The sequence below is a fragment of the Pipistrellus hanaki genome (assembly GCF_964339955.1).
Source record: "Pipistrellus hanaki genome assembly, chromosome: 8".
Taxonomy (NCBI): domain Eukaryota; kingdom Metazoa; phylum Chordata; class Mammalia; order Chiroptera; family Vespertilionidae; genus Pipistrellus; species Pipistrellus hanaki.
Window position 1 is genome coordinate 78681538 of NC_140510.1, and position 25634 is coordinate 78707171.

Consider the following 25634-nt stretch of genomic DNA (forward strand, 5'->3'; position numbering starts at 1 on the left):
AACCGGTTTTGGCTATTTCAGAAATTATTCCTCCCTTGAACTCCCCACTTAGGGCCAGCATAGCAGTTGAGAACCTTGAACAAACCTGAGCTACAGACTCATCCTTGCCTCTTCTAACTGTGGAACCCTGGCCATGTTATTTAATTTAACTTAATCTCAGTTTTTTCACGGGTATTGTAAATAATGGGCTTAATTTGTCTAGTGTATAAGCTACTTGGATCAAGCTAATTTTTTCACTTTCAAGATAATGTTTCTTATACATAAACCAAGTCATTATGCTGTACATTTAAAACTTTCACAGTGCTGTATGTCAGTTATATCTCAAAACTGGAAAATCTATAGTGTTCTTCATTAAATAGTTTTATAACTGTTGTACTCTTGTTTGTCACATGACATTTCCATTTTAACTGAAGTAGTATGACTGAAGCTTCTCCATCCTTGTCTGCCACCACTAACTGTCATTAACTATCATCCATCGTTATTATTCTATTCACAGGAAACTATTTTCATTAGAAATGTTTTTCCAAAGCAGGGAAAAAAAAGTATCACCCGGAAGTTAGGTGTGTAAGGATAATTGTGTATGTCCTACCAAGAAAACACTTGTCCCCGCCAACATGTTAAGGAATAAAAACATATATTGTGTGAAATATGTAAATAAATACTGCTCCATTCATTTCCCCTAGTAGGTTATTACAGGATGACTTACAGGTTCTAAGTAAAAGTACTTGCTAAACAAAAGTGATTGCCTATGTATTAAGTGGTACTTAGGCAGGACTTGATTCTAACATGTGATTATATACTTCTCATTGAGTGTCCATGTTTAGTATTGTGTACAGAGCTCTGTGTGGTAGGGACAATGCCTTCCATTTCATCCCCAGTGCCACATCTGGCGGGCCCATGGCAGGTGCTCAATACATGGTGAAGACTCTAACTCAAAGAAGTTATGATTTCTGGTGGCTAGTAATTGGGCAGAGTTTTTAATCAATTAATTAATTTATTTGGTATGTTTTCATTGATTTCAGAGAGGAAGGGAGAGGGAGAGAGAAATAGAAACATCAATGATGAGAGAGACCCATTGATCGGCTCCCTCTTGCATGCTCCACAATGGGAAAATACCTTCGGGTAAGATTAGATAATAAAAAGACATGGTAATGTGTATCTCATCCATTTATTTGTATTAGCTGATGTTGTGTACAGCTCTGCAGTTTCTGCCCTTCACGCAGTATTTGGCCCAGCTGCTGTACTGGCCAAGAGGCGCGCCCGGATCAGGAGCTGGTTTAGACCAGGAAGGAGGTCCTGCAACTGAGTCCAAAAGTTTGGCAACGGCCAACGGCAGCCCTGGCATCAGTTCCGCAGTACCGTGCTTGAGAGTGAACAAACCACAAGTCCTTATGTCGTGCCATCAGGCTTTTTGCCATGTGGGCTCTTCTTCACCGCTCATCGCTGACCCTCTGTGACCCCAACCCTGTCTTGTGTCAAAAAATAATGTTGTTCCTCAAAGCAGAGGCTGAAGGCTCCATTCTCCACAGTCACCCTTCCCAATTCTTTACGTTGACCTGCCCCCCATTCTCAGGCAACCTACCTCCTCTCTCCACTCTCCACTCTGAACCTGTTCAAGACTTACTCTACCCTGAAGCTCTTCTAGGAAAACCCCCCCCCCCCCCTTTGTATTCACTCCTCAGAGGCCTCTAGAAATGCTTCCTTTATCAGGGACCATTGACCGGCGAATTCATTGGCACACAACGAAGGAAAGACAGAAGCCAGCCATTGCCAGCAATACAGACGAAGTACTTTATTAGGTTCCAAAGTGAGAAAATGGCGGCATGAACCGACTTCAGTATAAATCCACCGCCCTCCTCAGAGAGGCGGCCTTGGCATCCGTGGCCCCCCAGTCGTGGGCGTGCCGGTACTCCTGGGGCCGCAGCAGGTACTGCCGCCCCCTGTAGTTGGGCATCTCGTAGAGGACCCAGCAGCCCTCCAGCACGTGGAGGGAGCGGACCTCGCCCCGGTGGAAGCGGTCCTGGAGGCAGGGGCAGTCCTCGCTCAACTCCATCATGTGGCCCTTGTGGTCCTCTCTCTCATACAGCCGCAGGCGGTGGGAGCCCGACTGCTGTACCCACAGAGAGAAGAAGCAAGCAAAGGACAGATGAACGTGGCGGGCTGGGGGGTGGGATTGTCCCTGTAGAACCTGAGACTCTAAGATTGCTGTGAATGCTGCTTATGGGCTTGTGTCCTACTCACATTGACACATATTTGCATGCCTGTTCTCTCTTTCAGATCTAGGAGGAGAAATGTTTAAGAGATCCAAGGTTTGGGTTAGAATCTATCAAGAGCTCAAATATCTTGTTTTCTTAACTCCTAATTACCCAATTCCTTGATTCCTAGTGTTAAACCAATATCAGGGGGATAATGTAAAGAATTTGACTAGTACTCTTTTAACATGAGTGTTTTCTCCCAAATTTATATCCAAATAAATTTACCACTAAAGTAGGATTTTAAAAAATCACATACTTCATTGAAAATTGGTTTGGTCGCTTGAATCCTAATTCACCTGATTTCCCAAATTAAGAACCATTACTTTTCCCAAAGTTGGACATTACCTTTGAATAGCTTACACTAACAATAGAGTTTTCCGTTTCTACTAGTCTAGTGCAGTGGATTTCATTCCCAGTCGGGGCGCATGCCCAGTCTACTATTTCGTTCCTAGTCAATGCCCTTCGTGTAGGTATAAACTGATTTGTTAGAAATACTGCCTTCTCTGTCCAACCAATTTCCCGTTTGCAAGCTTTTCTGTCCCACTGTTATTGCATTTGTTACAGACAACATTTGATTGACCTATTGGTATCGAACAAAACACTCTTTCCCTAAGTGAGTTCTTCCCCATAGTCTGTGCTGTTTTTGTGCAAGTATCTATTTGAGCTTAGGCAAGTATCTAAAGCCCATTCAATCCTTGGGTGCTTTTATATTTTTTAATAATTTTTAAATTTTTTACTTATTTATTGAGAGAGAGAGAGAGAGAGAGAGAGAGAGAGAGAGAGAGAGAGAGAGATCGGTTTGTGCCCTGACCAGGGATCAAACCTGCAACCTTGGCTATTGGAATGATGCGCTTACCAGCTGAGCTATGTGGCCAGGGCAATCCTGGGGTGCTTTTAAAGGAAACCTCTTTCACCCTCACCCCCCAGTCCCCCTCAATTACACTGTGAGGCCCTCACTCACCTGCGGGATGAGGCGGCAGGAGCGCACCCCGTCGCTGGGGCCCAGCCACTGCTGGGGGTCGGGGTAGTCCCCGCACCGCACGAAGTGCTGGGCGCCCTGGAAGTCGGGGCGCTCATAGAGCATCCAGCAGCCGCTGTCCACGCGCACGGAGCCGCAGCGGCTCAGGTGGGGCTGCAGGTCGGGCTGGTCGCTGCTGCACTCGAAGCGGCGGCCCTGGAAGCCGCGGTCCTCGTAGAAGGTGATCTGCAAAGGAAGCACAACCCGAGTGAAACCAGGGCCCCGGGAGGTCCTGTGCAGAGGGGTTTTATCTCCTTATTTTATCTGAGTCCCGCTCACCTTCCCCATGGCCGGCTGGCGGGTCAGTGGCTGCAGCGGGCACCAGCGGGCTATATAGGGGCGGTGGCTGCTGCGTTGGCAGACACAGCACAAAGGGCCCGGGAGAGGAGGGGCTGTCATGGGTCCCTGTGCCAGGCTGCATTCAGGGGAAGCGCCTGTGCAGTCTGCCCCCATCCTCTGGCACATTCTAACGCTGTCCTGGGCCTGCCCTATTGGGCCCCTACAGAGGCTTTTATCCGGACTCCTAGCGTTGTCTAAACTCACCAGTGCACCAGCCTGAACTTGTGACCTGAAATGCCTGTGTCTGCCCACATCATGCAGCTACGCCCCAGGTATTTTCTGGGGGGGAAATCTACACCTTTCCAGAAGAGCCGCAGAATTCCAGAGGTGCCGTGGGGAAGCAGAATGCCCCAGCACCGAACAATTTCCCTTGATGACAGACACCCTCTCACTTACATTCTCCTTTTGTCCATGGCTTGCCAGCCTGGTACAAGACAGGAATCTGGATTCCAGTCTTTGCTGGTGTTGACAGATGCGTCAGGGCAGAGCAACTAACTTCTCCTTTGCACTTCATGTAACTGGAAATCAGCTGCTGGTAGTCAGCTTGTGGTAAGGATCAAGGGAAAGGCTTTTAGGGCCATTGGGTCCGAGACTAGGAAGCTTGTTGCTTTATAGATCGATTCCCAGGGCCGGGGGAGGGAGCAAAGCTTTGTGAAATGAGAATGCCCACCTAGTAGCCACATGGGCTCTCAGAACATGAGCTATTCCATAGTGCTTACCTCAGGGTACATAGTATGAAGGACAAGAAAGAAGTAAAGAAAGAAGAGAAATAAAGAAAGAAGCCGGCTGGTGTGGCTCAGTGGTTGAGCATCGGCTTATAAGCCAGGAGGTCATGATTCCATTCCCGGTCAGGGCACATGCCCAGGCTGTGGGCTCCATCCCCAATGTGGGGCCTGCAGGAGGCAGCAAATCAATGGTTCTCTCTCATCATCGATGTTTCTATCTCGTCCTCTCTGAAATCAATAAGAATATATTTAAAAAATAAAAAGTGACAGGAGAGAGCTTACCTCCTCTCTCTCTTGGCCAGGAGACAGTACAGAAAGAAGTCTGCAAACCAGGACCTGGGCTCTCACCAGACACTGGGTCTGCCTGGACCCTGATGTTGGATGTGCCAACCCCCAGAACTGAGAGAAGTAAATGCTGGCTGTTAAGTAATACCCAGCCTGTGGCATTTTGTCACAATACACAGGATTAAGACAGCCACTCACCTGTTTGAAACCTTCACTGACTCTCCTTGCCCTCGGAATCAAGTACCGGTTCCTTAGCATGGCACACCAGACCTGCCATCCTCCGTCTGTGCCCACACTTTCTGTCCGGTCACACCCAACCACTGATAGCTTCCCAAATGCAGTTACTTTTGTGCCTCTCTTGTTTTTGAATGCATTGATCCTTTGCCTTGAGACACCAGCTCCACATTTTTCACCCAGAGAAATGTTACCCTTTTCCTCAAGGCTCAGCTCAAGTATCGGTTCCTCTGCAAAGACTGTCTTGAACCCTTCATCTTCCAGGCTGATAAATCCAGTTTAATACTGCTTATTGGATTCCCCAAGCATCTCGTACCTACCGCTGTAATGGTAATTACCATATTTATGTAATGATTTTGTTTAGATGTCTGTTCCTTGAAATAATTGGGGAGAGCCTGATAAGAGCAATGATAATTCTATCTTTAGCTTTGCATTCTCACTAACTGGCAACACGAACTGGTGTATTAAAGTCACTCAATAAATGCACACTCACATCAAAGTTCAGCATTTGCAACTTTCAATGTGTGAGATGACACAAGCACTCTGCCTTCGATCTATCAAAGGGCCTTTATAACAGGGCAGATGACTGAGCAAGAACAGGGATGATGTGCTGTTCCCCGGACCCTTGGCTCCTCACTAATTCTAATTTTTATGCCTCTGGGTTGTCAGATGAATGCTACACCAGCGGCAGCTAATTCCAGAGCTTTGCCAATGTCTGAGATCCAGCCAGCAGTTGACCTTACCACCCACCTTCTTGCTTCCTAGCAATTCATATGGAATTTATATCACATCCATGCTTGCTTAAATGAGCAGAGATCATTTGATTGGCAGCCATGTAGACCAAACTATGCCAAACAAAGAGCCTGGGTAAAGGACCCAAAGACCACCATCATAGAAACAACCGCCGGTTCCCTTTCTCAGCTATGTTTGATGACCACTCAAATACATGACAAGGAGACAGAGAGCAAACATTGTCCCACCTCTGTTTAACTTCCATGGCATGTCTCTTGGAACACGTTAGCATTTGTGTTAAAAACAATACATTTCTCCTTGTTTAAGCAACGGGTGGTTCTGGGTGTCACTTCTGCTTTGAAAAACCCACAAAGGAGGAAATTCAAACTCCCAAAGTCTGGAGGAGAGAGACTAAGACAAACTAGCATCAGCACCTAACCCCATGGCAGCAGAGCAGGACAGTGGGATTGAGAACCCATACAGAGGAGGGCCCTTTGAGGGTGTAACTCAATACAGTAGTTCTTGGAACTCCTTTATGGAATAGCTGCCACTTCAGTTTCAGAGACATATGTGGCAGGCCTTTTATAAAGTTGTTAAATAGGCCAGAAGCCATTGTGGATTCCAGCGAAAAAAGATAGCACATCAAAAACCTTAAAAAAAAAACATTCATTCGGTCAAATCGTTACTACACATATTTACAAGCTAAGCCATATGCCTAATCAGCATTTTGGAAAGGTACTGAAAGACAAAAATATTTTCTTTTCCTCCTAATCATGATATTTTATTCAAAGAAAGCCTACACCCGTTTTCTTGTAATGCTTTATTGAAAGGATTTCAAATGTTTCCATGTGACAACATAATAAAGGCAAATGATAGATTAATTTTATTTTGGATTGAAACTTTGGAAAGCTGCCTCTTACTCCACCATTCTGCACTATTCAATGCTACACATTTGCAAAATGTGCTAAAAGCCAGCCTGCTCTGACACAGAAATACTATGTATTCTTGGAATTCTCCCACCACAGTCTTCCACTCACAATGAAGTAGCATAAAATACACACATTTTGAAGACCCAAATGAAGCGTTATAATATGATTCTAAGAAAAGAATGTTCAACATCCAAAAATAACACTTGAGTGCAGTTTGCATCAAAGCTAACTGTAAAGGAAAATATGCTGGCGAGGGTTGCAGTTTTGAGAAGATGTTTCTTTTCCTCTCCCAGAGACTTTACTGTGAAGTCCCAGGGATCAAGTCCAACTTTCTAAGTGACCTGCAGAATAAAAAGACGATTCTGGTATCAGGCATGGACACAGACATTAGCTTCCAATCTACAGGGAGTGAAGATCAAACATCAGATACTAAGTTATTGACCATGATGGGTTCACATGAATGTAGGCACAAGAGAATGTCCATGGAACTGTTCTGAGACATTTGGAAATTGAGTTATACTTTTCAACTAAATACAATATATGATCCCACACTGGATCCTCTACAGAAGGGGAAAAAAATGTTTTAAAAAAACATCATTGGGTCAACTGACAAAATTGTATATAGGCAGTAGGTTGGATCAAAGTATTAATGCTATATTTTTCTGAAGTTGATAACCATACTATGGTTATTCAAGAGAATGACATTGTTCTTAGGATGGACACACTAAAATATATGGGGTTGAAATGAGATGGTGATGTAACTGCAAATAGATCAGAAAAAAATTATGTATCTATATCTACATCCAAAGAGAAAAGACAGGAACAGAGGAAGAGAGAAAAATGATACAGTAATAAAGCGAAACATTATCAACTGGTGAATGTGAGCCAAACGTACACACAGGTTCTTTGTCCTACTCTAGCAGCTTTTCTCTAAGCTCGAAATCATTTCCAAAGAGAATAAAATAGTAAAAGTAATATGTACTTCCTTTCATGAACCACACCCACAGCCAATCATTTCTCTGCCCTTTAGCAGCTGTGTATTATTCTTACAGCAAATTGCTTTGAATTTCTTGTATATTGGTTTGAATTGAAACTAAAATTGCTCTCTCTCCACTCCTGACACGGGGTGTTGACGTCTCCAGCGAGGACAGTGAAGTCCCTTGCTTCTCCGGCAGTTCTGGCTTTCACCTCATGGAGTTTGATGCTCTGTTGCTCTGTGACTACGTAAGGAATGTTATGCTTTCGGAGAATAAACCTTTATCATTATGCACTTCCCTTCTTTATCCCTGATAACGTTCTTTGATTTGAAGTCAGCTCTGTCTGGAATTAACATAGCTGCTTTTGCTTTTTTTTTAATTTATTTTTTATTAGTGTTAGCTTGGCATATTTTTATCTATCCATTTACTTTTCTTCTATAAGTGTCTTTATATTTCAAGTAGGTTTCTTATAGACACCATATAATTGGGCCTTGTTTTTAAATCCACTCTGACAATCTGCCTCTTCTTCATAAATTCCATTATGAAATGTTTCATACAGAAAAGTTGAAAGAATTGTACCATGAGATACATAGGCCCATTACCTGCTAATTCTGTAAACAGTTTTCCATGTTTGCTTTCACATCCATCATGGCAATTCTCTATCCCTCAACCCATCCATCAGTCCACCTTACTCTTGGGGGAAGCATGTACACCCTGTGCCTTCCCCTTTCTTTCATTTCCAAGAAGATTTTTTTAGTCTGTTCAGCTTTTTACTTGTTAGAGTGTCGATATCCAAGCTCCTTCTGTTGGAAATGGAAACCAGTCCCTCAGACTGTCCTCTCGCCATCCTTCCTCCCTCCCATGATGCTGAGTTCCTCTGGAGTGGAAATGAGGGCCCGTGCGTCCCTGCCTGTGGTAGTCCTGGCGCTTTCTAAGCCCTCCCATGTCTGTTAACAGTCCCTGGAAGAACTCCACGAGGTACTGTTATCATCCACTTTTTATAGATGAGGCACGAGAGATTCACTTCATAACTCACCCAAGTTATTAAGTGGAGGAATCAGGCTTCAAATCTAGTTATCACACTCTTAGTCACTAGAGTATGCTGTTTTCTGGCCCTTTGGTCTGATCCTGTCCATTCCAAATTCATTTCCTAGAACTCTGCCTGATAGTGACACTTTCCCAGAATATGATGTTGCTCATACCCATTTCTATCAGTAAATGAGGTACTAATACCAATGCAGTCTAAACGAAATATTTAAAACTGTTTTCCAGGTTACCTGGATTTTTAACAAGTAATTTCTCCTTTTCCCTTACTTTCTGGAAAAAGTCAGAGGCTGGAAATATATAGAAAATCCTGTTTCATCTTGAGGTTATAAAATTGTTTATCAGTTAAAATATCAATAAGCTATCAAGAAAAAGACTAAGAAGCTCAAATATACAAAATGAAAAACTTCTTTAAACAATAAACCGTGATGCCCTAACCGGTTTGGCTCAGTGGATAGAGCGTCAGCCTGTGGACTGAACGGTCCCAGGTTCGATTCCAGTCAAGGGCATGTACCTTGGTTGCAGGCACATCCCCAGTATCGGGTATGCAAGAGGCAGCTGATTGATGTTTCTAACTTTCTATCTCTCTCCCTTCCTTTCTGTATAAAATCAATAAAATATATTTTAAACAATAAACCGTGAAAGAATATTTCTCATACGTTTATAAAATAATTATTTTTTAATAAATATATTTGTTTATTTTATTTACTTCTTGGCTATTTCTTAAAAAATCAGCAGTAGGACATACAATGTGTAGCAATATTTGAATATCACAAGAGATATTAACAGTGGTTATTTCTAAGGAGTAGGAAAGGGATTACACTTAAAATTTTTGTATTGTTTGAAATGTTTACTATAAGCACATACACACTTATTTAAACCCACAGTATAACAGCTGGTTTAACTTGTGAGTAGCATTTCTCAAAAGCTGAAAGATAGTAGTGGTTAATATTTATCTAGGGTTACTCTGTACAAGCACTGTTCTAACCTCTTGACATTATGATCTCAGATCATCATCCGAAAAGCTCAAGAGGGAGATACCGTCATTCTTCCCATTTTGCAGAAGAGAAAACTAAGGAACAGAGAGGCTAAGTCACTTACCGGAAGTCACACAGATGCTAAGTAGTAAGCTGTAGATTCCAACCCAGAGCATCTCATTCTAAAGGCTAGACTTTTAGCTACAATATAAGTAAAGTACTCCCCAACATCTGGTATCATTTTGGTCCAATTTGTGTTTTTAGACCTACTTTGCTCTTTGGCTGTGTGTCCGAGGGTAACTTTTTTGATGATCTCTGTTCCGTGGCATTTGTTTTCCTCGTAGAGCTGTTGGTGGCATTTTTATTCATTGCTCCCCTTCTTAGCTTTACACCTAGAGACACACACACGTAGGAACAACAACACAAACACCTTTTCAAAAACGAGTCCACCCACAGTTCTAGATCTTTCCCTTCAGGAGTGCTTGGATCCCGTTACCAAGGAGTCTAAGAAGTAACTCCCCTGGTTTCGACAGTAGAGGGACATGAAGCCATAAGTGCTCCTGGTTCTTTGGCATTCTGCCGGAGAGAGGGTCTTACCATACCACCTTGGACCTTACGCGGTGAGAGCCGCTCCTGTGTTAGATTTCTCTAACGGGTGGAAGCAAGCAGGCTTACTCTGTTTGCGGGCATATTCTGCTGCTCTGGGTGCCGTCAGCATGGCAAAGGGGTGCAGGGAGAGGCGGAAAGGTGGAGCTCGGGGAACCTGAAAGGAAAACAGGGCTCCTTTGAAACGCTGCACACGCCGTGCTGATAACACCGCTGCTGGTGGCACTCGGCCTGCTCACCCGACCCACCGCCCTTGGACATGCCTAAGGGCGCCTCTGCAGCTCGGGTCTCATTTCACGCACCTTCACACGTTGTCTTCTGCTCCCACGCTTGGTTCCTCCTGGGTAGAATACCTTCCACACACTGCTACTCCCCAGAGTTCCCTCTACCTGGAAGGGCTGTTTCCTTCCGTTCTGCCCTGGGGCTCATTTCCTGAAGGCCCCTCCTTTTCCTGGGAGGTGTAGCTCCAACATCACCTTTTCTGAGAAACGTGCCCAGTGTCTCCACACCTTCACTCTCCTCTACTGGCCTTCCGCCCCCTCCTCCACACCAAGACAGAAGGACTGGCTCTCATCTGTGAGCTCAAAGCATGTAGTCACATAGAACACACCCAGTGCGTTGTGATTATAACCCGCTGTCTGCTGTGCGGCGCTGGGAACTTATTCAAGGCTAGCACTGTTCATTCATTCATTCATTCATTCAACAAGTTTTCAATGAGCACCTACTGTGGCCCAGGCTCTGCTTTAGGAGCTGGGTGAGGAGAGACACTAAGCTAGTAGGCAACTAGGGTAATCGTACGTCATGGTAAGTTTAACAAATAAACTCAACAGATGATGTGCTGGCGAGTAACTGGACAGCCACCACTTCCGACAGGAGGGACAGAGACAGCAAGGGAAGCCATGGAAATGTTTGTAAGCAGTAGTGTTACAAGGTCTGGCTCGGGTTTTTAAAAAGATCAATCTGGCCCAGCTGATCGAGCGTTGACACATGAACCAGAGGTCATGGTTCGATTCCCTGTCAGTGCACATGCCCAGGTGGTGAGCTTGATCCCCAGTAGGAGGCAGCTAATCAATGATTCTCTCTCATTATTGATTTTTTATCTCCCTCTTCCTTCCTCTCTCTGAAATCAATTTAATGTGATCAGTCTGGCTGCTTTGTGGAGAGTGGATTCAAGTGTGGAAGGAGAGAGGCTGATTAACTAATTTAACCTTTTATCTCTAGTGCCTTAGACTCTAAGGCTTAGAGAGTGCCTAGCTCATAGTAGGCACTCAAATGTTACTGACTAGCTGAACTATAATTCTGGTCAAGGCAATAAGTGGTTGACAGCATGGACTTTGATGTCAAACTGGCTGTATCACAATGCAGGCTGAGCCATGAATAAGACATGTGACCTTGGGCATGTCTTTTAACTTCTCTGTGCCTGTTTCTTCATGTGATAATAATGACACTGGTACCTGCCTTAAAATTGTGGTAGGGATGAAAGAGTTAGCATATGTAAAGTATTTAGAGTAGTGTTTGGTACACCGTACAATACAGTAGCTTTAAAATTAATAATAATAAATATTTATATTTATCATCTTCATCATTTCTCTCCCTGTCTCGGTTCTCTTTTTTGTATAGAACTACCCATGGCAACAGTGTGGCACCAATTCTTTTAGGGAATCCTGCCTCATCTACCAGAAAAAGGTTGGGTAATTGCTGACAAATGACGAATCAGAGCCAGAAGGCCTGAAATAGCACCCCCTGCAAGATCAATAACTATCTGCTTTCTCACTGATGGAGATTAGGGTGGTAGGTTGACAGGAGTAAATCTGAGGAGTAAAAGCTGATGACACAGGTCTTTTTATGCATGTCAACAAAGATGCATCTCATGATGTATAACCGAGGCAAAAACAGAAAGACAAGGACAACAAAACAAATACCTAGTTTTAGATCTCCAGGTCAGTGGGAAATATTCTGCTCTATCTTGTCATCCAAAACTCCTAATGACCACACTCCTGATGAGCAAGTTCCCACTAATTGGTATCATCTTGGAAATAGGTAGAAATTTGAACTCCAAGATAATTGTGTGGTTTATATATAGGTGAGGTATTTTTTGGGGGAGTATCTTCTTTTTTTTTTTCTTTTTTCTTTTTTTAAGAAAGAGACTACATTTCTATATTATTTTCTCCTTTTCAGCAGGAATGACTGAGCAGAGGCCTGGAAGAAGCCTGCCTCCTGACAATTGGGTGGAACTGTGGAACCAGCCCTGGTCCGCCCACCTCCAGACTCCTTTCACCTGCGAAGTAAACTTCTGTTTTTCACTATTATTATGGGCTTTTGGTTGTTATATAGGTGGGGCATTCACTATTATTATGGGCTTTTGGTTTCCCATGGGAAACCAGTGTTAAACAATAAATGAGGACGTGTTCTCTTTGCCAAAGGAACAGTTAAGGGGCACTTTTATTTTTGACCTCAGTCTTCTATTCAATGGCAAAAATATTGATTGAGAGTTCACTGTATATCTAGCATTGTAAAGAATGGAACATAAACCATGGCCTCTAACCTCAGAAGCACATCATCTATTCAGAAAGGAGGCTTTATATAAGTATGGGGCAATTGCAACTATTATATAATAGCAATATCTCTTCAGGTTAATGTATGCCAGGCATGAGAGAAAGAGAGAGAGAGAGAGAGAGAGAGAGAGAGAGAGAGAGAGAGAGAGAGAGAATTGGCTCATGTTTGCTTGTTTTTAGTGATTAGACACTTATATAACTTGTGAAGTGATTCCCTTGACAAGTCTAGCCATACATCACTCTTTTTAAAAAATATATATTTTATTGGTTTCAGAGAAGAAAGGAGAGGAAGAGAGAGAGAGAAACATAAATGATGAGAGAGAATCCTTGACTGGCTGCCTCTTGCACGCCCCCTACTGAGGATCCAGCCCACAACCCGGACATGTGCCCTTGACAGGAATCAAACCTGGACCCTTTAGTCTGCAGGCTGATGCTCTATCCACTGAGCAAAACTGATTAGGGCAAGCCATATGTGGTTCTTGATGCACTTAGAAGATACAAGACGGAGGCTTTTCAAGCTCCTGTTGCCCTATTGACTGGGGCAGATCTAACCTGATGATTTTAAAGGTCACTTCCAGCTCAGACGTTCTCTGAGTCCCCGTAATCTGATGGCTCATGCAAGCAGTTAATGTAGCTTTTAAATGTAGAATGAAATTCAAATCCTAAATCTAGAGTTAATCATATCTTCTTTACTTTAATGCTACTTATTAATAGCTTCATTGTGGCATGGTAACAGTATTATTATGATTTTTTTATTTCTCAATTCAAGTACGTCTTGAGTGCCAAATTATATCCAAAGCACGTTCAACAAAATTTTCCTCCAATAAAAAGGAGTGTAGGGGGAGGAAAAGAGGCAGATGTGTGTAAAGGCCTTTCTTCTTTTTCCCCCTTTCTCCATCAAATAGAGTTGAAGAATACTTGTATTGCTTGCTTCATTTGTGGAAGGAAGACCTGTGCTCTTTTTCCTCCAGTTTAAACTTGGGCGGGACAGTTTATATTTGTCCGTAGCTATCTGTGTAGCTCTCACTTCCTCGGCCCTGGGTTGCCTTCTATGGGTCCAAGGTCCTGAGCAGAAACATGGTTCCCTGCCGGCAAAACCAGCTCCCTGTCAGGAGAGACACCTGACGCTATTAAAATTGGCGGGCCCATGCTGCCGCTCCGTCACCAGGTGGCAGCAAAGAGCCCTGGAGAAAGCCCTCAGGGCCGTGCACAGGACTCACATGGTGTCACGTGGGCAGTGCTGGTGGCTGGAAATTCGCCATAATCTGATTAGTATTCAGCAGGGCTTTAAAAGCTCTTGCTTGGGAAGGGTGTTAGCTGTTGCTTAGGAGATATTTTATCTGAAGGAATCGAAGATCATTCAGATATGTGCAGCAATTAGAGAGGAACTTTTGGCAATAACATTTTTTTTTTTATAGCAACCCATCTCCTAGTTCAAGTTTTTAAAATTATGAAGCCCCAAGGACCGTTTTAAAATAGCTCCTACAATTTACCCTATTTTAAGTGCTCTATGCTAGTTCCTTATTTAAGATGCAGAGGGGTCCTCATGGCAGCTGATCTGCCCACAAGAGAAAGGCCTGAGCAGGGAGGAGGTTGGGGGTCCCCAAGGGGCAGGCGATCCTCAGAATCTTACATTTGCAGCTCAGATCACATCATGCCTTTGTGACATCTCATGGTTTGAAATAGGCACAGCGGTGCCCAGCCAGTGTGGCTCAGTGGTTGAGGGTCTCCCTCTGGGCCTCCATGTCAGGAAAGCATTTTACAAACGTACCCGAGTAAGATATGGCTACATCTGGTTTTGTACATCTTCATATAAAACTGTTGTTTGATGCTGAAAAGTACAACATTATAAATGTGTTAGATAAATTTTCTCTAAATATCCCCCGAATGGACAGGCGCAGGCCACCCCTACCTTGGTAGCACCAGAATTGGCAGAAGAATGCGCCCCGTAAATTTTAAAGACTTCCTCGATGGGGATGCTGTTCTGTGAAACAAAAACAACAACAACAACAATAAAATGTGTAATCATATCATGGCTTTTGTTCAGGCACAAAGCAAAGCTGTTACAGCTCCAGGATGCCCAGCACTGTGCCTGTGTGGCACGGGCACTCAGTCAACAACTTCTGAATAAATTGACAAATCAGAATATGCCGAGTTCAATTCGTTATGTCTTTCATTCTGGGGTCTTTTGCCCCTTAAATAAATGTTTTCCCAATACAACATAGAAGTCAAAAATCTTTTTATTATAGCTTTAAAAAATGAAACATTTAATATCAGTACATCTTACACATTTATAAGCATTGGTTAAAGAGAAAGTAAATATGCATTAATATCAAAATGTGCATAGAAAATATAGCATCTTCATATATACAAATAGTGTTCTTTTCCTTACCATTAAGATTCCAGCATAAGATGATAAGATCATTGCTTCTCTTTCTCTGTGGTTTGGGTATATCGGTTGGCCACGAAAGGGCCTTTTCCTAAGGGGAACATGAATAAATAAGAATGGAGGGTTTATTCATTTAAAAATATATATATTTTATTGATTTTTTACAGAGAGGAAGAGAGAGGGATAGAGAGTCAGAAACATTGATGAGAGAGAACCATTGATCAGCTGCCTCTTGCACACCCTCCACTGGGATGTGCCCGCAACCAAGGTATATGCAGGCCGATGCTATATCCACTGAACCAAACCAGTTTCAGCTAGAGGGTTTATTCTTATTGTTTTTGACACCGGCTAAGGTTGTGATAATAATCCATAAGTAATCTCCATTGGCCACGTGCTATGTGCTTTGCACTTGCTCACAAAACTGATGTGATGAACCCACCATCTTGGAATTTTGAATCTCCCAGCAGTGGTGATGAATTTGCCCTCACCTATCAAACATGGCTGACTGGTCACTGTGGTGGACAATTATGGATTTGCCAACCAGGACGCTTTCCCTTCTTGTGGCGATTTGCCTGGGGGAACTGCCTTCTCCACTGTAAGCCTCTGTGCTTCAAGGGGAGGTAGAAGCACAACCCCGGGCTCCAAAGGTTGGAAAAGCTAGTCACGGTCTTCCATCCCCCACGCCACCCCCAGACAAGTCAGGGTGAACAGAGCTATTGAGACACAATTCTGTGAGTTTTAGAAATCCATTTTTCCCTGGACTGAATATTGCAATAAAGTAGGCTGAAACTAAGAACGGTGTCTAACCAGAAGAAATAGTCAAGAGGTAAGTCTTGATGATATGATTTGAGTTTGAATTAAGTCCTGCCTCAGACAGAGCTACTCATGGATTTTCAAATACAGAAGCAATAAATCTCCTCCCCCTTCTTCTCTCCTCCCCCCGCCCGTCTCTCTCTCTTACTTAAGTCTGCTCAAACTGGATTTTCTGCTTATTATAACTGCACGCTAACTGATACAGCCGTCCAGGTGTGTGTTCTAGGCCATGGAACTGAGAAAAATAACGCCTCTGGAATAAGCTATTCAATTCGGGTCACATTAGTTTCACGTTCTTGCCAATTGAGTGTGTCTGCCTGGCACACGGGGAGAAAATGCCGGTAATCTTGGAAAGAAAATTATTCTGCGATTCAAACAGCTCAGCTCGGGTACCTATCTGGCCAAACGGTCCTTGTGAAAAGGGGCAGCCTTTGCCCATGGACTTGGCCCTCTGAACACTCATGGCCTGTGTGCAATACAGCACCATCTTGTTCTAAGGGAGTACGTTCTATGCAAGAAGGATTTTCATGGGATAGAAACCCATTAGGCCCCAGCCGGTTTTGCTCAGTGGATAGAGCATCAGCCTGTGGACTAAAGGGTCCTGAGTTTGATTAAGGTCAAGGGCACAGGCCCGGGTTGTGGGCTCCATCCCATGTGGAGCGTTCAAGAGGCAGCTGATGAATGATTCTCTTTCATCATTGGTGTTTCTATCTCTCTCTCTCCCCCTCTCCCTTCCTCTCTGAAATCAATAAAAAAAATATTTAAAAAGGAAACCGATTAGCAGAGATGTAACAAATGTGAACACTATGTGACTTCCCCACGTTGACAGCTGTGGGGTTTCTTCAGATTTCTGGCTGCAGAGGAACACTCCCCTGCAGGGTGTTCACATCAGAGCTCACGGTGGAAGACACCAGTTAGAACTTCCTCTTTCGTTTCTCATAGTCACACATTAAAAAAAAAACAAAAAACAATCACTATTCTGACTTACACTTTCTCCCACTCCAGCCAAGCTAAGTCTTCTGAGCAATCCAGCCACTGCAAAGCAACACCGATGGCCAGGTCGTAGTGTGCCTGGAAGCAGGAAGCAGAGAGAGAGCAGAAGAACCGGCTTAGACATCGGCCCAGCCCTCCCTGCCCAATGACAATGGCTCTGCTGAACCTGTCGCTATTTATCCGCAGTGGTGAGGATCGTTAGCTCTGCCAGTGACCTGAGGCTCGGACGGAAATCATAGAGCTTCAGGCACTGCCTTCACCTCCCGCTAGAGCAGGGGTTTTGTTTATTTTATTGTATTGTCTTTTTGTTTTGTTTTGTTTTGGCTTCTATGGATCAAAAAAGAAAAGAGGGAATCTGGACTCACATCTAGGTATGGCCAATGATTGATAGTGTATCCTTAGGTGAGCAATTGATGTTCTGTGGGCCTCAGTTTTAAGTTATGTTGGTTTGTGTGTTTTATATCCTTTTTATTTTATTATTTTCATCACCATTTATCCCCCCCCATACCTTCTTCCACCCCCCACTCACCTCCTCCCCTCACAATCACCATATTCTTGTCCCTATCCATGAGTTCTTTCTCTTTTTCCCCTTTTTTTGCCTCAATCTCACCACCCCCTAGCCCTCACCCCTAACATTTTGAAATAGAGAAAGGTGCAGTTAGAGGAAGAGGAACCCAGAGAACAGTTTCTAATTCTGTAAGTAGAATGACAGAAATGTGCTCCTGGGACACAGGCAACTGATGTGTCCACTGGGAAATCCTGGGAGGCTTCATGGAGGAGGCTGTGGTGGAACTGGGCTGTGGATGGGGGGAAGGACCTCCAGGTGCAGGGGTGAGCATGAGCGAAGGGCTGAGGGAGACCTGATTAAGTGACCTGCCAGGAGACTCCTACAGAAAACCGAGGACCAATTCCAGCAAAGGCCAGTTTGACTTGGGCACTTTCAGATGGATTCTAAGGTTCTATCTCACTCCTACAGTTTCTAAAACAATTTGATTATTTCTTCCAGGGCCTGAACCAGCTGAAAGTGAATTAAAAGAAGAAGAAGAAGAAGAAAAAGAAAAGAAAGGAAAGAAATGGGCCGTGATCAGTTGTTGGAACTTAATCCAAACACTGATGCGTGGACAGGTAACACGGGCATCATTCATTAGAAATGCGAATTCCCAGCCCCACCCCCACTTCCTGAACCACCACGGCCTTGTAATAAGACCTCATTAAAGTTTGAGAAGCAATTATCTAATTGACTTAATTTCTCCGTCTAATACGTGCACTGAGAAGCTCTTACTAGTAAGAAAACCAAGGCCTGATGCTCCTTCAGCCCCTGGGAAGTCAGACAGAGAGAAGGGGAGGGGGCGGGTCCTTCTTCCCGGCTAGTGCCAGGACAGGAAACAGGAGGATAAAAAAGCTGAGGGTTTACAGTTTCTTTTGAATTAGGTCTTTACATAGTTTCTTTCTTAACATATGGGAAGTGAACTTGTATTATATAACATGAACCCAAGGTTCAACATGAGTAATAATAGAGAGGATTTTAGGATTATTCCATTCTTTGGCTTTCTCCATTAATGCACATGGTAAAAAACAAAACAAATAAACAAACAACAACAACAAAACACACACACCCAGTATTGCCCTAGCTGGTTTGGCTCAATAGAGGGTCAGCCTGCAGGATGGAGGGTCCTGAGTTTGATTAAGGTCAAGGGCACAGGCCCAGGTTGTGGGCTCCATCCCATGTGAGGCTTTCAAGAGGCAGCCGATCAATGATTCTCTTTCATCATTGTTGTTTCTATCTCTCTCTCTCCCTCTCTAAAATCAATAAAATATATATTTTTAAAAACCACCCAGTATTATATTTGAGAAGTACATGATAGCTAATTTTGTCCAAATGTAATATTTGCCCTGGCACCCATTTTGCTTTTTAATCTTTTCTAATGCAAATAGCAAAAGTCACATGACATTTACTTTCTCATTCTTTTTGCTTTCATTTTAATGAGTTGAGAAGACCCTGTGGAGAATGCTAGGATGAGATGAGAAAGAGGCCATTCTCAGCCTTGTTATGCATTATATACTTATGTCCCCTTCACTAACATGGAACACAGATGAGACTTCCACCCGCTCGCCTTTCTTTACCATATCATCTAGAAAGGTGAGTTGCCTTCTTCCTTTTGGGTCAAATTCCTTTTCTCGAAGTCTGATGCCAATATAATCTCCCCTTAAAAGCAAGAGAGCAGGATTGAACCACTGGGAGTGGCACGGGAGCTCCGTCTGCCCAGCCCCTCCCTCCCGCCACACACAAGGGCAGTCGCTGACAGCTCTGGGAGCCGGGCTCATACCTCCTCCTTTTTATCTGGAGAATTATTTGGCTGCTTTATTACCCACGTAACACTTTTTTGATTGAAAAGGCAATTCTGCAATGCTATAGGCTTAAAATGCCTCGCCATAATGAAATTAAACCACATTTATCTAAAAACTAAATGTAGCCGAAACTGGTTTGGCTCAGTGGTAGAGCGTCGGTCTGCAGACTGAAGGGTCCCGGGTTCGATTCCGGTCAAGGGCATGTACCTTGGTTGCGGGCACATCCCCAGTAGGGGGTGTGCAAGAGGCAGCTCGTCAATGTTACTCTCTCATCGACGTTTCTAGCTCTCTATCTCTCTCCCTTCTTCTCTGTAAAAAAATTAATAAAATATATTTTAAAAAATAAAAACTAAATGTACATAGTGGGCACAGAATTTATAGGAAAGCAGGGAGTAGGATAAATCCCCACATACAGGAAAGGTTCACAAAAATGAAAGGATTGAGACCCACTGTTGATAATAAAGATCCCCTTGCTAACCATGTTAAGTTCGGGCAAAATGTCAAAGAGGTTGATACATTTCGGTTCAGATGTGTTCTTTTGCTTTTCCTCGTTGGAATGCAAATATCCTTAGGGGGAGTTAGACCTAAAGATGTATTAGTAAGTCCAGATCCTTCCAGAGGGCGGAATAAGGTCCTGGGAGGAGCACAGAGGGGCTGCTGTTCTGAAGAGTCAGGAAGAGGACTGGATGTAGGATAAGGGGCCCTGGGGCCCATTTCCAGACAGCCCTGGACTTCCCATGAGGCCACACTTCTGGCCCCCAAGGTCTGTGGCACACACTTTGGGCAAGTAACCTTGCCAGGGCTAAGTCTGTTTCTGCCTTCTCAAACTCTTCTGACTTACTACACTTAGATCGATAAAAACCCTCAATTTTTCTTTCTTCGTAATCCCAAGGTGCCCTAGATGTATTCTTTAGAGTGCCCTAGATGTATTCTTTGGCTAGAACTTTACGTTTACACCCCTTTTGAAATTCCAGTTGTAGGTGGAGGAATTGGCATCCCAGATTACGGTTTGTTCTTTATTAGTAAACATCTGTGCATTCACACACAGTTTACTCCAGAGTTCCTTAAGGACTTCTTCCGAGGTCATTATCTGAGCGGGTGGGAGAGCACATGGGATGGGGATTGTGACAACGTCTTTGACAAAAAGGGCATTATTATTGTGCCTGTAACACTGATGATATAGTATATAGCTGCCCTCCCCTTCCCTCTCCCCCCCCCCCCCCACCCCCGGCCTTTTTATAACGTCTGTTATTTTCACCAACCTCTTAACAAAATACCACGTCAAAGAAAAGCTAGCACAGGAGAGAAACATTCCTTCCCGGGGAGACTTAGTGTTTTCTTTTGTTTGTTTACAAACAAAAGTTCTGGCGGCAAGAACCAGGAGATGAATTACTGAGTTGATCAAGAACCAGGAGATGAATTACTGAGTTGATCGGACTGACCCTGAAGAGAGGCGGAGGCTGCAGTTTCCATGCTGGGCCCTCGGGCACCTTTTTCAGAAACCTCCCCTCTGTCTCCCCCAGCAGACCCCTCCCAGAGGCACACTCCGCCCAGCACAGCCCACGGGCCTGTGGCCCCAGATCTTAGGCTCCGGGCCAGGGATGCCTGGGCTGAGCATGCTGCTGGCAGAAGCAACCGCCCAAGGGACTCAGCATCCGGCTTTGCACCACGTGTGAGGCCTCTGTGTGAGGCAGAGGCCAGATTGCCTGGCTTTTTTTTCGATAGTGCAGGAATAAAATCTTCCTCCTGCCCGTATCAGACCATCCATGACATGAAGCCCACCCAACGCTGAGTATGGTAAACGAAAGCTTTCCTCGATCTTACTTACAGGAGCCTCTTCATTTCCTTCTTCAGGAGTCTTCTTTCCATGCTGAGGCTGAGCCAGCTGCGCAGGTGTCTGCCGCTGACACTGCACCTGATGTCTGTTTGGAAGATGCAGTCGCTCTGCGCCCAGAAGCTACAGCAGCAAATCAGAGAGGACTGGAGGTAGGGACGCTATCACTCCAAATACCAGTCATGGAGTGCCCGGCTCTGGAAGGGATCCGAGAATGTGCAGGGCTCAGGCCTCTGGTGCAGCAGGTACCCCGGCGGAGAGCTGTCTGGCGGCCAGTGCCCTGACCTTGAGTGTGCCTGGCACTTCTCATTCCTTGCGAGTTTTTTCAGCATTCATCATCTACCTACCTTTGCGACAAACTAGCAAGTAAACAGCAAGGCTTGTGTCATAGTGGATGAGACTATTTGGGGAGAGCCATCCAAATGGGGATGGTTTGTGTTCTGAATAAGCTTGAGCTCTGAGCACATTCAACATAGTGACTCCCAGTGAGCTCGCCCTGGTGCAATGGCTCGTGATAGTTTTCTATAGAATCCATGCACAACCTCTTTATTTCCCCCCAACGCACAACATCTATGGCCAGAAGGACCTTGAAAGAACATGTGGTTATGGTAAATGTGAGACCATGTCTTCAGTTCCTACCCCAACACTGGACCGGGAATTGGAGTTTAGGTGATGGGGTCAAAAGGGTTCTGAAGTCACAGAAACAGTTTACCAAAAAAATTATGTCAGTGTCAATTGATAAAAGCTAAGATTTGGAAATAGCCTAAGTGCTGGTCAGCAGATGAGTGGATAAAAAAAACTGTGGTACATCTACACAATGGAATACTACGCTGCTGTAAAAAAGAAGGAACGCTTACCATTTGCAACAGCATGGATGGACCTGGAGATCGTTATGCTAAGCGAAATAAGCCAGTCAGAGAAAGAGAAATATCACATGATCTCACTCATTTGTGGATTATAATGAACAACACCAACTGATGAGTAAAAACCAGATCCAGAGATAGAGAAGCATCGATCAGACTGTCACACCCCAGAGGGAAGGCAGGGCAGGGTTGTGGGGGAGGGGGAGAGGTCAACCAAAGGACTTGTAACCAATGAACATAGACACTAGGTGGGTGAGGGCACGAGGGAGGGGCATGGAGGGATAAGGACCTTAATCAATAAAGAAAAAAAATATATATTAAAAAAAGATCAGTGTTGAATGGGGTGCCCCGGGAACAGTATAAATGGCATATCGACGATCTGCACCTGATATCTGTTAGGAAGATGCAGCCTTCAGTTTTATTTCTTTTTTTTTCAGTTTTATTTCTTAAACATGATTTAAAGCAAATTGTGATGATCAATTTAATATAGCCACTTGGCTGGGTCATTGTGCTCAGATATTCGGTCAAACATTATCCTGGGTGTTTCTGTGAAGGGGCTTTATGGATATTAGCATTTAAGTCAGTCAGTGGACCTGAGTGTCGCAGATTACTCTCCATTATGTGGGTGGGCCGCATTCAATCAGTTGAAGGCCTTAAAAAAACAAACAAAAACAAAAAAACCTGACCTCTCCCAAGCAAAAAGGAATTCTGCCAGCAGACAGCCTTTGGACTTGAATTGCAACTCCTCCCTAATCCTCAGTCCTAGTCCTTCCTTTCAGATTTTAGACTGGCCAGGCTACCAGTTCCTTAAATGAAATCTCTATGTATATTTGCTGTTGGATTTGTTTATCTGGAGAACTCTGAGTAATAATAAAAAATGTTAATCTTGGTTGATTATAGGTTTATGGATATTTATTATGTTACATTCTGTACTTTTGAAGTCATGCACATGTTCTTAAATCACTACTATAAAAAGGTGGTGGGGGGGGAACTTTAGAAACCTTTTTATAAAAAATTGGAGCATGCTCTAACAAGTTGGCTCAGTGGTTGGAGTGTCAGCCCATGGATTGAAAGGTCCCAGGTTCTATTCCAATGAAGGGCACATACCTCGGTTGCAGGGTCAAGCCTCAGCCCCAGTCAGGGCATGGATGGGAGGCAAGCAATCGTTGTGTCTCTCTCACATGGATTTTTCTCTCTGTCTCCCCTCTTTCCTCTTTTCCACTCTGTCTAAAAATCCATGAAAAGAAATATCCTCGGTGAGGAGTAACAAAACAACGAAATTGTAGTATATGAATGTGATAAGCAGTTAGACAGACATGAGCAGAGCAAGGACGATGGTGGGCCAGGCACAGAAAGTCAACAGGTGGAAAGCCATAGGTGTCTAGCAATGGTCAAACCTGGGAAAACAAGGACCTTAGCTCCAGGGTAACCCTTCCTTCCCTAGCATGTGGCTTAGACCCCCTGACCTTTCACATCCCTGGTCATAGGGTTCAGACCCTTCCCTGACCCTCCTGGCATGCTGCTAGCCATGCAGGTTAGAGCCCCTTGGAGTGGAACAAGCAATGAGGCCAGAGAACAGCCCTTCATCATTAAGCTCCAGGACAATGAGATTCTGGCCTGCACCAACTACATGTGGTCCTCAGTAGTGTTTCAGCTCCAGAAGAGGTGCCTTCTTTTGTCCCTGTAACTTGTTTCCTGAGCCCATTTCTACTACGGCTCACTTATTCTACCTCTGTTACTTTCTAGGTAAACTTTCTCTTATCGTTTGAGTCTTGGCTCTGAATTCTTTCTTAACTAGTTCTCAAGTACCAAGATCTCGCTGAAGCGAGATCGAGATTAAACTGCCGATGACATTCTGGTGCGGTTTGGCTGCTAACATAAACATTAAGCTTCATTGGGTTCAGCTTTCTTTTTTTTAGTCTATTTTATTGATTTTTTTTACAGAGAGGAAAAGAGAGGGAGAGTTAGAAACATCAATCAGCTGCCTCCTGCACACCCTCCACTGGTGATGTGCCCAAAACCAAGGTACATGCCCTTGACCAGAATCGAACCTGGGACCCTTGAGTCTGCAGCCCGATGCTCTATTCACTGAGCCAAACCAGTTAGGGCAGGGTTCAACTTTTCGACAACAAACAGAAAGGAAACAGGATGCCCTGGTTTAAATGAGCTCTTCACCAAACCAATTCCATTCTTTCGGACCATCCTTGCTGCTGCCACCTCTGCCTCGGATGAGATGTGGAGGTGAAAGGGGGAAGAAAGGAGCCGTCCCCGGAGATGAATTAGTGATGAAGACAGTAACGTCATCTCTGCAGGAGAGTACATCCGGAGAGGACGCTGCAAGCCAGAGAGGTGCCTCAGGGCCAGAGAAAGAAAAGCTCTGGGCCTGGGCCGGCCAGACGCTGGGATGTAGTTTCTCCTGAGCCACCGACTGCTGTGGCCATGGTCTAGCTTCTTGGTTCTTCTGCACCAGGCTCAGGTGTTGTCTGAGAAAATGGTGAGCCTAGAGCACCTTTGGCCCCACGTTGTACAACTCCACAAAGGCTGGCATTCTTCTAATTCAATGAGTTGTGAAAACATTTGTCCTAGCTCAGTTCCTTGAGTGTGTGTGTGTGTGTGTGTGGTATAGGAGGTAGGGACGGAATGGGTAGGGTGGGATGACTTAGCTTCCACAACTTAAAAAAAAAAAAAAAATATATATATATATATATATATATATATATATATATATATATATATATATATATTATTGATTTCAGAGGGAAAGGGAGAGGGAGAGAGCTAGAAACATCAATGAATCATTGATTGGCTGCCTCCTGCACACCCCCTACTAAGGATTAAGCCTGCAACCCTGCCGCGTGCCCTTGACCAGAATTGAACCTGGGACTCTTCAGTACTCAGGCCGAGGCTCTATTCACTGAGCCAAACCAGCTAGAGCTGTGCCTTTTTAAAAAACAAAAGACTTAGCATTTGTTTTAACCTATTTTGTCATTCTGAGCCAGTCCTTTGAATTTCAGACTTACAAATTATAGATTTGTATCTCCTGGTGGCTGTGACAGCTTTCCCTTAGACCTACCTTTCACTGCCATTCCATGTGGCATCCTGTGCAAAGGTATAAATCCTTAAGGCATGAGCATCTCCCACTGTGGAGGCCTGGGAGGCTACCAGCTAACGGTGTCACCTTGGGTACGAGGACTCTCCTCCCTGTGCCTGTGCTTCCTCCTCCATCAGAGAAGCAGGGATGGTCAGAGAGGGCCCGTCCAGCTGCAGAGTCCAGCGACTGTCTTGCATGGAGCAGCTACGCCTGGTTGAAAGAGAGACATCTGTAGAGACCCTATTCAGTCCAGATTTGAATTCACCCTTCTTATCTGTCTGTAGAGCTTTAACAAAAATAACGCTGGAAACACACACAGAAGAGCTACTGGGGCGATGTCAGGGGTCTCAGGCATTAGCTGCTTCATGAAAACCCTCTAAGGCACCGCCCCCATATCCTCTAGAAATATCATGCCCCGAAGAACACCTGCACACTCCCTGCGGGCCACCCCCCCCCCCCCCCCACAGCGATGTGCGGGTCTCTCAGAGAGCGTTCTATGAGACGCCGGGCTCTTAACAAAGTCCCCTCTCAGAGTCTCTCACCGAAGGAGACAGATTCTTTTGCTTTTGTTCTCCCCCTGCTTCTGGGGGCATCTGCTCAGGCTGGTGGGATCGCATGCAGGAAAG

The 25634-nt window shown here is 44.4% G+C and overlaps 2 protein-coding genes across 3 annotated transcripts; both read right to left on the minus strand.

Moving 5' to 3' along the window:
• Nucleotides 1-1769: 1769 nt before the first annotated feature.
• LOC311626324 (gamma-crystallin C-like) lies at nt 1770-5500 on the minus strand. The gene is made up of 3 exons (XM_084891424.1): nt 4009-5500; nt 3217-3459; nt 1770-2110 (listed from the first exon to the last, which is right to left on the minus strand). The coding sequence occupies exons 2-3, from the start codon at nt 3337-3339 to the stop codon at nt 1835-1837; spliced, it is 399 nt and encodes a 132-aa protein (XP_084747550.1). The 5' UTR covers nt 3340-3459; nt 4009-5500; the 3' UTR covers nt 1770-1834.
• Nucleotides 5501-6351: 851 nt separating this feature from the next.
• LOC311626954 (uncharacterized protein C2orf80) lies at nt 6352-21173 on the minus strand. 2 transcript variants are annotated; one of them, XM_084892996.1, is made up of 8 exons: nt 21049-21173; nt 18996-19077; nt 16867-16949; nt 15069-15156; nt 14589-14660; nt 10191-10278; nt 9786-9907; nt 6352-6858 (listed from the first exon to the last, which is right to left on the minus strand). In XM_084892996.1, exons 1-8 carry the CDS (start codon nt 21087-21089, stop codon nt 6850-6852), a joined length of 585 nt encoding a protein of 194 aa, XP_084749122.1. In that variant the 5' UTR covers nt 21090-21173; the 3' UTR covers nt 6352-6849. The 2 variants fall into 2 exon arrangements, with proteins under 2 accessions (XP_084749122.1, XP_084749123.1); XM_084892997.1 differs by lacking the exon at nt 6352-6858 and having other exon boundaries at nt 9791-9907; nt 10113-10278.
• Nucleotides 21174-25634: the final 4461 nt, after the last annotated feature.

Excerpts from the sequence above, each read along its gene's own strand:
- LOC311626954 (XM_084892996.1), bottom strand. The coding sequence starts at position 21,089 with ATGGAAAGAAGACTCCTGAAGAAGGAAATGAAGAGGCTCCT. Across the intron at positions 15,157-16,866 it reads TGGCTGGAGTGGGAGAAAGT|GAAAAGGCCCTTTCGTGGCC; the intron begins GTAAGTCAGAAT and ends TGTTCCCCTTAG. Across the intron at positions 14,661-15,068 it reads CTTATGCTGGAATCTTAATG|AACAGCATCCCCATCGAGGA; the intron begins GTAAGGAAAAGA and ends TTTGTTTCACAG.
- LOC311626324 (XM_084891424.1), bottom strand. The coding sequence starts at position 3,339 with ATGCTCTATGAGCGCCCCGACTTCCAGGGCGCCCAGCACTTCGTGCGG. Across the intron at positions 2,111-3,216 it reads CCTGCCGCCTCATCCCGCAG|CAGTCGGGCTCCCACCGCCT; the intron begins GTGAGTGAGGGC and ends CTGTGGGTACAG.